Here is a 12,638-nt window from a genome sequence, read left to right on the forward strand (position 1 = left end):
CAGGGACCACAGCCATACTGCATGAGGAGGCCTTGGGGCCACAGGTAGCTCCTGGGCCACTCTGTGTACAGGTACAGAGGGGGCTGTGAGTGGCTCCAAGGTCTGGCAGCACCTTTGCCTGTGTCACATAGCATCCCTTTGGGGAAGGCTCTTCCGTGACCCTATACAATCCTTTTAAGTGTGAGCTTTGTAAAGCTTCACTCTTTACGATTCTTCATTGGTGAAGATTTCCTTTGATCTATCTCATCCTGATAATTCCCTTTTAGGCTGATAACAGGGATTGGAAATACAGCATTATGGCACCTTTGTTAATTTGTGCAGAGTCCCCTCTTCAACAAGATTTCTGGAAATTGTGAACCACATTTCACCAGAGGCTGCACATGTATTTAAAATCAGATTATGTAAGTCTTGATATTCACTTTCAGTCCCCTGCGCTGTTCTTAAATGCCCTAGAAAGCATCTGCAGTCAGGCCACCAAAGACTTCTCTAACCATCAAACATCTCTTAGGTTTGGATTCCATTTGCAAATGCACATATGTAGCTGAAATAATTGCCACTGTTGTCAGACCTACTTTGTCAATGGCAATAAATGGTTTATAGGCAGTTTCAGAGGATTGTTAATAACCATAAATAAAGCCATTTTTGCAACAGTTTTGGTCATACTGTTCTAAGGCTGCTATGCCAAAATCCTTTTGGGAGATATTCATGGCTTGCTTAAGTGTTTTACTTGCTGCCAAGAAATTCTCCTTCTGTGATTTTAATATGCAGTGGGGGAGTTTTTGTTGCTGGGTAGCCTAAGAGGAAAGCTACTAGATTTTCAATCAGGTTAGCCTTTTAGCTACCCCCACGAGCTCCTTTCTGTACTGGAAACCTCCCTTTGCAGGCCAGTTTCTAATTGCTAATGTTGAGTTTCTTCAGCAGTCTCTTTCTGATGGATTTGGGCCAGATTCCAGCCATGTCCTTACCAGAACTCAGTCAGCACTGCAAAGTCACTGTGTTGACCATCTATCTGCCTTAAATCATCCTCATATGCGAAGAATTTTTCTTCCTTTTGGAACCCTCTCCTTATATATTTGCATATTTTCTTTATTTTCACACAGATTTCAGTCTTCTGCCTGTGCAGAGCATTTACAACACCATATCCCATACAGTGAAAGAAAAATGAAGCAAATATATGTGTCTTCTGTCTTCTCTTTTGGAAGAGGAAGTTCATAGTAAGAATCTATTATATTTTCACTGATATGAAGTTTTGACACTGAACTGGGTACCCAGTACTATGTTGTCATGGTCCCAAAGGTCTCTTGTAATGTAATTTCTTCTCCCACCAAACACCCTACAGAGATGTAGGAATCATCAGAAGGACCAGCTGTTCAAGGGTACTGTTTTGTGCCCAAAATTTCACCCAGAAAAAGGTGGCTTCTTGTTTTGGCTTGACGATTGGCTTACCAAAATTATTAATTATTTGGCTGGGAAATACCTCAAGGAAGAAACTGGAGGATCTGGCAAGCAAGAGATAAGAATAATATGATGCAAATACTGTTTTTCTCATCCAGTGAAAAATGCAAGATGTTCTAAATTAAATATAGCATCTTGAGATCTTTTTCACTGAGCTGTCAAATGTAGAAAGCATCAAGCTATGAAATTGGTAACACACCAAAAAGAAAGAAAAAAAAAATCAAGGTTAGTAGCGCCCAACTTTTCCTGCAAAAGTTTGGGTAAGGCAGCAGGGAGGTGTCTCTCAGCAGTGAGCACACTGGACATCTCTCTAATCATACTGGTCCTAGAAGTAGTTGGATGAGGTCCCAGAATGGAAACTTGGCATTTGCCTAAAAGCTGGAGACAATGGAAGCTGTTCCTTCTGCCACAGATGAGAAATTGGTTGTATCTGTTGGCCCCAGTTCATAAGGGTGGACTAGTAGCTGGAAATCACTTACCAGGAAACAGGCTGTGCTCACCCTGAGGAGCGGGAAGATCTTCAAGGGTTTACGCACAGCAATGAGTGCTCTGTTGTTGTTACTCTTTTATCTACAGATATACCCAAGGTGCTGTTTATGCCACCTTTTCCGTGAGAGGGAAACAATCAGAAGGAGCACAATCTGCTTGTGCACATCATTGTTAGTGATGACAATATGTACAGGACACAATAGGGGACACACTGAGGAAATGCTTCTATGATAAATGGGCTGATGAAAAATGAAACAGGTGCTTCAGTGAGGTACAGACTGCAGAGCTGGGGCAAAAGTAAGCCACTGATACTCTGAGACTGTGCTCAAAAAGTTACTTTCTTAGGTCACTTCCAGGCGCAGTGTGAGTTAACATGGGTTTAACCTATGAAATTGTTTCTGATGTGGTTTGGGGAAGATACTTGTGCTGTATAAGTGATTATGTAGGAAGCCTAAATTTAGACAGGGTAGCTTCAACCACTGTGCTACCTAGAACATTTCTCACTTCCCATTGTGGCCTTGTCAGAACTTCACATCAGTGTGAGACCCAGGCTAGGTCACACAGCCCCTGTGCTGCAGCTGCCATGGGACATAAGCCAGGGCCTGTGCCCCAGGATGGAGATGGGAGTGGATAGCAGTGGATAGTAGAGTGGAGCAACCTGAATAGTAGCCTGGTAGCTGGTATACCCCAGCAGCTCACTGTATCACAGGCAAATTCAGAGTTCATGCATCTGAGACATCTCCATGGGGGAGATGGAATGATGACCTTAGCAAACACTGTTGGTTTCTCTTGTTTGCCCTGCAGGAAATGTTTATTTACCCAGATCTTTCCTGAAGAGATATGCTGTGTAGGATATTCTCACTGAGAATGGGGCATTGCAGTTCAATAAGTATTTTTCAACCTACATGTCTGTGATAATATATGCTCTTAAAAAGGAAGCAGACATCAGCATTGCACTTCTAATTATTCTTACCACAGTTGTTGGATGTAGCATGCACGATTGCCATTGTAGAAAGAGGTTGTACCTTTCCCATTCAGGTAGGGTCACTGGTGGTAGTCAACCAGTTTGTTTCCCTTTTTTTTTATGTGGGGGATACCACAAGAAAGAACAAAACATCCATAGATGGGGAAATATGTGAATGGAGAAACCAGAAACAAAATCCTCTGGGGCAGCAGTACCCCCAGAGCTGTGTGAGTGCACCTTTCAGTGCTGGACCTGTCCCATACAGGGGTCAGGTTCACCTGGTGCTCTCAGCTCCTGTGTGTCAGGGGACTGCTGTCACTCAGTTTGATGCTGCTTGGTTAGAGGAGTCACTGTCTTTGTTTTGGCAAGCTTTGGCAGATGAAGGTCCTTGCCTGAGTGTGGGTTAGTTTAATGCCAAATTGGACTTTAGCTAGAGAATGGAGCAGTGTAGGAGGCAACTTGAGCAAAAGGCTGGGCTGCTGCTGTGGGTTCAACGAGCCATTTTCAGCAAGATCCACTTCTTCACATTTTAGGAGTGCTTCCTACATCCAAAATACCCTTTAGAAAGCAATACATAGAAGCAATAACACTGGTATTTGCTAAATCTACCTGCCTTATCAAGCCAGATACAACCCTGTAAAACTTAAAGCACCCAGTAGTTTATCCCTTGGTGGCAGGTGATTGCATCGCCACTGCCGGTACTAGGACTCCTCTGCCTGAGGGAGCAAGTTCTGCACAAGCTGTGCTCTAGGCTGGCAAAGGGCACAGACTTTGCTGGCTGTGCTGCATGGACCACCAGCAGGAGGGAGCAGGTTTGGGCAGCAGCTGAGCTCAGTAGTGGGAGAGGGGCCGTGACAGAGGAGGTGTTGCAGCCAAATCTCTGGGATGCATTCAGTCCACTGTGACTTTTCATAGTGACCCCTTTTTCTACCAGTTGCTCCCTATGCACCACTGACATGATTTCTTATTAAAAGATAATCACATTATCGGGCTCTTTGAAGCAGACTGTAGCTGGTTTGTGTCTCTGGCCCCAAATAGCAATTCTTTCTGCTTTCCTAAAATGTGTACAATCACTGTGCAAGTGTGCAGGAGTGTGAGCAGGCTGGGAGCAGCAGACAATGGTGAACAAGGGGTGAAAAACTCCTACCATCGACCATGGGTTTGGGCTGGGAACTCTTCAGCCGCAGCGAGGGCCTGAAGCGGGTTCGGTCATTGAAGCTCCAGCTCTTCTGGACTTTGGTTGGGCTGCCCTCAGTGGCAATGTCAGCACTTGGTGACCGGCGATCTCCGACTGAAGACTGCCTGTTTTTTATACTTTGACCTCGTGGGCTGGCCATCCGGACCCGCTCCTTAAAACTTAGCTTTTGACTGTGGGAGAGAGAAATAGATTTTATATCATAGTTCCTTCAATGCATTTCTTTTTTCTATTGTATGATAATTGAAAATAATGTGTAAAAAATCTCACTGGTATGAATCTGTTTCTTACACACATTTATTTTCATTGAATATATTTCATTTGTGAATGGAACTGATTTGATGTAATTGCTTTTTGATAGAAGTATTAGCATTGGCAGTTTATAACACAGTATAGAATAACCTTGTAAAAGAAATTAAAAATAACAAATAGAAACAAATTTGACCCAATTATTATACATTATTCTCTATGATTTTTTTTATTACTTGAACTGGAAATAGGTTTGTTTCCATCTTAGTCAGCCTAGCTCAGTGCGTTTCTGGCCATATCTTCAGATAAACAAAACCAAAACGTATTTTATTGTTACTGCATGCCATGTAGTATTGTCTGGTTTGTTTTTCTTTTTAAGCAGGCAAAAATACTGTTAGTGTATATTCATGCTTTTTCCGGATGTTGCACTTCCAACATTTCATATGTATGGTTAGTGATCACTCATATCCAGAATTCCTTGTTAGAGCACTTCCTTGGACACGACAAAACCAAAATTCATAAAATCCAAGAAACAACATGATGACGGATTAATGGAAATGCAATGATATGCTGTATGCTCTCTAAAGTCATTGCTGAAGATTAAGCTGGAAGCTGACTATGTGCAGGTGGTATTGGACAGGCACCAGAGCCCAGCCTAGCTCATGACTGTCTACTGCACCAGTGGTGACCCTGTGATCTTATGGTTGACCAATAGTGAGGTTTTTCCCCCTGCTGTGCTTGTAATCATCCCCTGCAGCCAGCTAAATGTGGGATTTGTAGATTTTCTATTTCCCAGTGCTTAAATTACCTTTGTTCAAACATATTTGATGAACATCCTGTGGTCACTGTGACTATCTGCCTATGCTTTTTTTGTTTGTCCCTTCCTGTAGCAGAAGACACAAAGTGGAAACAGAGAAGGAGTCTGACACCAAGGTCTGGAAACCTTGTTTTATCTGCAAGGTTAAATTCACTTGGTTGTGATGGTCAGGTTTTAGCTTTTATATTTTTCAGATTCTTTACTGCCTAGTATGTAACTCTGAAAGTTCATACAGCCTGTTAGCTACTGTTGTCACATTTTGGTTAGGCATAACAAACCCTCTCTGGGCCTGAACTCAAGGACACTTGCACTCTGAAAACACAGTGTTAATATGTAATTATATGAAATGGAAAGTAATTATAAACTGTGAAGTGTTGAGATAAACATCTCTTTGTCCATGCATAGCAAAGCATAGCATTTCAGTCTGAATAAAAACATCACTGACAGCAGAAAGGATGCAGTTTGCTGCAGGCAAAACACATGCTGGGATGCTTCTAATGTGGTAATTTTCTAGAGTACTAAAAAGTAAGCACATCAATAGAAAGATTATTAGATAAATGTATTTCTATATGGCATGTTGGATTACTTGAAAGAATACCTTTACTATAATTTCTGAATGTAATCCCCTTTTTTCCTTGCCCAAAATAAGCAATTGTTGAAATAAATACATCACAGTGCTGAAAATATTTTCTGTTTCCATTGTAATTGTTACCCAGTGCTGTGGCCTAAGCAATACAAAAGACCCAGAGAACCTAATATTTGAATGAAAAATGAGTTCCAAAATTTAACTTTGAATACAAATTACACTTTGAGACTGAATTATATTTCAGCTCAGAACTTAATGAAAATATTAACTGTAAAATATTTATTAACCACATTATTGCATTGTCATATTATACAGAATGAGGAAGAGAATCAAAATTGACTTCTTATTACAGATATTATTCCTACAAGTGTCCCCCTTTTTTTAACTCCCCTTACGGCTCAAATTGTACTTGCTATTGGAAAATGAAGTCAAATGATGCTCTTTTTTTGCAAACATTAGAGTTTAAAAAATTCTGAACAGCTGTCTTCCTGCTGGACTAATAAAAATGAAAGGAAAATGGGTAAAATAGCCATAAAAGCTATCTATATAGATCCTATTTTTTATAATCCCATTAACTCCAAAATAAAAACGAAAATAAAACCAGAATCAAAACAGCACATGTGCTGTTCTGTCAATTAATTTGTACTAATGAAAGCACTTGCTGCCTTTAAATGATTGGTAGACATGGGTATTTCATTTATAAAAGCTGAATAGTACACAATGGCTACTTAACCTGAGTATCTTTAGTTCTCCAAATCAAAGCAGTGAGGCAATGGTGAAAGGAACAGTAGGCATTTTATCTGTACTACAGACATTTTTCAAAAGTGCAACGCTGAGAATGAAAATATTAATGTAAACTGCAGAGCTCATACTTAAACCAAAATTGGCTTTGTAGCAATGGCAGCGTACTGGCATGCCAAGGGTCCATGCAGAGGGTGCTGCATCATGAAGAGAAACACAGCCCCCAAAAGGAAGCATGGTTTGGAAACTGTCTTTTGCATCTTCAGATGCATCCCCAAAGAGACTAGTTGTAGCAGTTCTTTGCTTCTTGGATCCCTGTTCCTATTTTGAGACTGGTGGGAAATGTTCCTGAAGTCACTGGGTCCTTCTCAGCACAGGCATAAATTGTGGGACTGGTAGCAGTGGAGAAGAAAGGTTGGGAGAAGAAAGCTTGTCCTTGGGAACACACTGTCTTGGGGCTCTTCTATGTATGAAAAATAACAGATCATGAATGAGTAACTGAGTCAGAGAACTTGAGAATATCCTCACCAGGCTTTTCCCCATAGTGAAAGTCCCTTTCCTTATAGGATAAAGCCTGGTTCCTGGCTCTGGATTCTTTGTTGCAATAGTGGTAGAGATGGTGTTAAAATTACAGAGTGAAGATAATCTTACACCTTTCAAGTATCTTTGGACATTCTGCATTCAAATCAGTAGCCAGTGAATCCTTTAGGGCTCTGTATTCTGATTTTATGCTGGTTGGATCAACACTGGCTAGTGCATGCTAAAAATCCTTCACCTTTTGCAGGTCCTGGCCTACTATATTTTCCTCTTTCACATTTTTTCCCCTCTCTTTTTACATGGTATCCAAAGGAAATCCCTTGAATCAATGTAAACCTGTTAATGACCGTTAGATACTCATGTATCCCCATAAGTATTCACAAACTTTGAGTGTTTGTCCAAAGGGCAAAAACCACAAGAAAGAATCAGGAAAATAAAATCACACAAGTTCCTAAATCAAACCTAAATGACAAAGATCTGAGGGATCCACAGCTGTCTCCAGTTATCTCTGCATTCCTTTAGATGTGTGTCTGTCCATCATTTCTTGTACTTTATATGACTGATAATTTAGCCTAGCTGGTTGACATACAGTTTTGCTTCCTATGAGTCTTCCCTGGCAATGGTAATCACTTTGGACCTATCACTCCTCTAATTTTGCGGGCTGAAAGTTGTGGAATGTATTCTTATCGCTAACACTGGAGCTTTGAAGCATCTTTTAGTGGAGATCCATTACAACTGGCAGCTGTAGAAAAGGAAGCAAATGACTTTTCTGTACTTGTCTGCTTTCTGAAAGGTCAGTTGTAGGATCTTATGACTCATTCCTCCCATCCAAGCCCAAGGCGCTTATTTCCCTAGGACAGCAAATGACTTTCTAGTTCTTATTTCTTCGTTTCCAAATTCTGCCTTTACCACCCTTGATTTATGAAGAAAGAGGTGTGTTGGGACACTAGAGGTCACTGTAGCTTCACTGCAGAGGGAATGAACACTTCTCTGCTGGTCCAAATGACTACCCTGGATAAGAGTTTGTTTAAATTGACAGATGCATACAAACCTTTGCTTGCTCTGTCTTCCATGGACCATCTCCCTGTACTTTGTTAACTGAGCATCTCTTTCCCTTCCAGTCCCACTCCCCCATTTGCCTGCCACCTTCCTGCATTTCTGGTCAAGTCAAACTTCTGCTCTTCTTCAGCCTCAGACCTGCAGCACTACTGCTTGCTACTAGCCACAATTTACACCTTGTTTTTCAGCTTTTCATACTGAGCTGGTTGGTGGAAGCAAGAATAGGAAGAACTTGAAATAAATCAGAAATAACTGGAAGGTGAGGGAGAATGCTCTGAGTCTTGAGACAGAAGCTAAAACTGCCAAAAATTATTACCTATGGCAAACAACAGCAAGCAGATGCACATGCCAATTTTCAGCAGTTAGCTACCTATAAATACATGTGTTGATTCTTACTGAGCCTAAAAATACTTTTACTGAAATTAAGCTAAGTCAAACAAATGCAAATGCAATGGATAATACGGTGAGACCTGAAGTTCAAACATTCAAAACTTCACCACCAGTCTCGTGCCAGGACCATGAACTCAAGAAATTTAGTGTTGTATTTCATACCTTCAATGAGTAATAACAAGAATTTCAGGCCACAGTGTTTTATAGTTCAATTGTCAAACAGAAAAGGAAATATTCAGGGTGTTTGTGCATTTTTTCCTTTTCCAAAGAAACTCTAAATGAAGATAAACTATTTTGATCTTAATTTTCTGTAATCAGTTTGTACTTCTACTGTCTTTTACATTATTTTTAAAAAGTAAGAAATAATGCAATCAGCTTGAGATATGAATCATAGGTTTCTTCCCATGAGATTCATCCATCTAGGAATTACCATTTTTGGTAAGAGACACAATTTCCATGGAATTCAGCTGAAGCAGATGCTTGATTTCACATGCATTCCTCTACCTTCCAGTACAGGATGCAGGCACATCTTCCATAAGCTGTGTCCAAGGGGATTCTTCTCAAGAACAAGTGCACATTTTGACTGTTGTAATTGCCTAGCATGTTATAGCTTAATATTCCCCACTAATTATTAGATGGAGAACTCGACTGCCATGGTCATAAAAATCCTCTTGGACTTTGGGAAATGGCTTTACCCAAACATTCAACCCCAGTTTTAGATCTCCACAGGGTAATGCATTCGAAAAGCTGAAGTCTCAGACAGAGAAGGGGAATGGGGCTTTGTAATATCATGGCGTGCTGCACACTGCAATTGTCTGGCTGGTTGAGTTTGAAACAACTGGTGTTGCTGCCATTGTGTTAATGGCATTGCAGGCAACAAGCAGAAAGGGACTTAAAAGCACTTAAAAATAAATAGGAAACATCGTTTGGAGAAGTAAGGAACTTTAAAGCACTAAGAAGGGGAAGTAAATGAATCATGCACCTGATGTTAGTTGGCATTCTCAAACATCACGTGAATAGGCAGGATGCTGAATAGTTGGCATTCTCAAACATCATGTGAATAGGCAGGATGCTGAATACCTATGTTTCCGAGGGGTGTACATCCTGAAGAGCTTCTGTTTATTACTACAAAGCTTACTAGGAGTGAGGGGAGATAGAGGACTGTGTTACTAAGCATTCCAGTGCTAGATAAGGGGTTAGGTTTTCCACCTCAAGTTAGATTATACATCACTGGCAATTTCTTTTTTATATGGTGCATGCAGAGTGTTTACATTTAATCTACTTTTAGAAACAGATATGGTATAGGAGGTGAAACAATTCCATAATATAATTCACTTGTTTCCCTCAGAACAGGGCTGAATTTTCCCCCCAAGATCTTATACTGGCAAAACTGCTCCTTATTGCACCAGAGAATTGTCTAAATAGGGAATGCATATTCAGCCTCATGAGTTACAAGACTAGATGGGTGACATTCATCCTTTGCAGACACCCAGTGCATGTCCTACACACAGTTTTAGACTGATTATGCTCTCTGTATGTCACAAGATTCATCAGTCTTGATCTAGTTTCCTGCACAGGAACTATTTCAGCCATGTTGTATAAATGAACAGAAATAAATATTATTTATATAAATATATATATGTTTGTTTTCAGTGTGTGCATTTGTAGTTATTGAGAATTTAACATATAGGCTTTTAAAATAACTTACACAAGTCTAGAACCGATTTATAGAAATACCTCATTTATAGCTTGGATACACCAGAGAGGTCGTCTACTAATACTTTGATAAATTATTAATTAGAACACTTGTGTGTAAAATTTTGGGAAATACAACATGCATATTTTTATTAAAATCAATGTGAAGCTACAGCCTCATAAGCACAGCTCTCTCAACTCAAATGCATAGCAACATTTAATCACCTAATGAAAGACTGTAGCTCTATACATGACAAAACACAAGAATTAATTTCTGTAAATATAAGCCAATTTGGTATGAAAGAAAATAATAAACTTTTCCCTAACATGAGTTTTTCTCCATTGTTATTAGAAGGGAATATAGAGCAAAGAGCATATTCAGAATGCAATCCAATGTACTACTTGTGCAAACATGTCTCCTTTTAAAGAGTGAAACAAGAAGCTTACTTAGTTCACATAGCATCCCATGCAAGTAACTTAACATCACAGTAAGAAACAAGTTAAATAGTCAAGGACAGATATCTCAAAGTACATTGCAGTAGGTTGCATTTACATCTTTGCCACAAAAGACCACATACACCACATGTATTTTCAGTCATATAAACACACAGTGATATATCAGCATAAGAGTGGTATACAGACACTGGCAAAACACACCTTTTTTGAAAAGGCACTGAGTGGTCTGTAGGGTTTTTACTGTAGAACATGATCTCAGAAGTTAACTAGTTCATTTTTACCCATACACTAATTTACAGCAGTGCACAAATTAGTTAAGAGTTTCTGAAGGAGCAGGCATCTTCCATTCAGTGAAAATAAAGTGACCAAATCTGACTAAATTGTTAACTTCTTTTAAAGACACAATTGGTATCATTAATATGGAGAACATAAGCTGATTTTGACAGCTGAGTGTTTGGTTGTTGGTTTTTTTGTTTTTGTTTTTGTTTTTGTTTTGTTTTTTTAATCTAGTTTCCAGTTATTGTAAGTAAATTTGTCTTTTTTAGTGCTTGCAGGTACAACTGGGAATAACCTCTCTCCTCTGCACAAATCCCGGTTTTACAGGGATGTACTCATTTGCTGGCAACTTCTGTGTCACCTTTAAAAAAGTCAATTTTAAATGTTGCTGTCAAAAGACTAGGAAATACAGCTGGTGAGAGCAAGAAGTTTGGATCAGACTGTAATAATTTAATGAGATCAGTATGTTCCTAGCAAGCCTGTGGAGGTAATGTATACAAAAAGTCCCAGAACTGACAGAGCAAATCCTGTCCCCTTGAGTTACAGTGACACTAACAGCGGTTACATGTGCTTGGAGGAAAAGGTTGGAGTCAGGTGCCAGAGGAGCAATCTGGGAAGTGGAATGGGACACGGGTAATTGATGTGACGATTTTCATCCCTAACTGAATAACCCAGAAGCATTTGTGAACCACGGTACAACTTGGGGCTGGATGTATTTCAGGGGCTGATGTGTCACCAACACTTTTTTCCTTGGCTTTTCAGCATTTTCTGATGGGAGGTAAAGTCTGCTATTCTCTGAGCATGCTGATACCGCAGTGCCGGCTGCCAAATGCCTGCTGATTCCCATCCCTAATGAGTTTCTGAGATAATTTCTCTTATAGCCACTGAGTCCTTTCCTGTCCCTAAGGGTTTGGGCTATCATTACAGCAAAGACCAGCATTTTCTCCCACTTCCTTAGGACATGCCTCTCCAGAGCTTTATTTACCTAGTGAGAATAGCCCTGCCAAGGCTTTCTGCTGCCAGCTGTAGGCAGTTGGTGCTCAGCCGCGATCTAGGCTGGGTGGAAGCCCACCCGCGCTCCCAGCTGACTGCAGTGGGGCTTTCTTCAGGCGACATACCAGTCTGGCTCAACTAGGCCAAGGGGGAGTGCAAGCCATGCAGCCAGGAGGAGGTAAGACACTGCAGTGCTGCTTTCCCCCCCCACCTCCTATGTCCCAAAACGCTCCTTAGGAGGGGATGACAGAAAAGTTAGAAAATGTGGAGTCATGGCACTGAGGAAGCCTTGAGGATGCTCCTGCAGAGCAAAGGTGACATCCAAGCAGCCCCATCAGAGGGTCCTTACCCTGCAGTGGAGGGCTGGTGGGCTTCTTCACCTTGCCAAATAAACTATATGTCTGTAACTTCCACTGCAATTCCCGCATCAATTTTACAGCAGAAGCAAGGGCGGTGTCCTTGCCCAGGAGCTGGGTCTGGAGAGGCTGCTCCGCTGGCTGCTCTGCCACTGTTCAGACTGAGCTCCTCAAAGCTAAAACATGTTAGATGTGTAAAAAATTGCCTATTTTTTTCCATAGAAAAACTGGGACAAAGAAGCAAATTTCAGCAGTGTATGAGTTTAAAAAATCCAATTTGCGATTATTATCTATCAACAGTTGCAGTTCATTGAACCTACTGTACAGAACCCGAGACACCTAAAAGCCATTAGGAAACAGCAATTTCACAGATAAAAGGA

At 40.6% G+C, this 12,638-nt stretch overlaps 1 protein-coding gene across 2 annotated transcripts in view; it reads right to left on the minus strand.

The window, feature by feature from the left end:
- Window positions 1-12,638, minus strand: part of KCNQ5 (potassium voltage-gated channel subfamily Q member 5) — a 282,302-nt gene that overhangs the window by 23,392 nt on the left and 246,272 nt on the right. For both annotated transcript variants that reach the window (XM_039569441.1, XM_039569440.1), the window contains one exon: window positions 4,056-4,276. In XM_039569441.1, the coding sequence (XP_039425375.1) occupies window positions 4,056-4,276 (221 nt within the window). The remainder of the gene's footprint in view (window positions 1-4,055; window positions 4,277-12,638) is intronic.

Source organism: Corvus cornix, chromosome 3 (assembly GCF_000738735.6).
Source record: "Corvus cornix cornix isolate S_Up_H32 chromosome 3, ASM73873v5, whole genome shotgun sequence".
NCBI classification, from domain to species: Eukaryota; Metazoa; Chordata; class Aves; order Passeriformes; family Corvidae; genus Corvus; species Corvus cornix.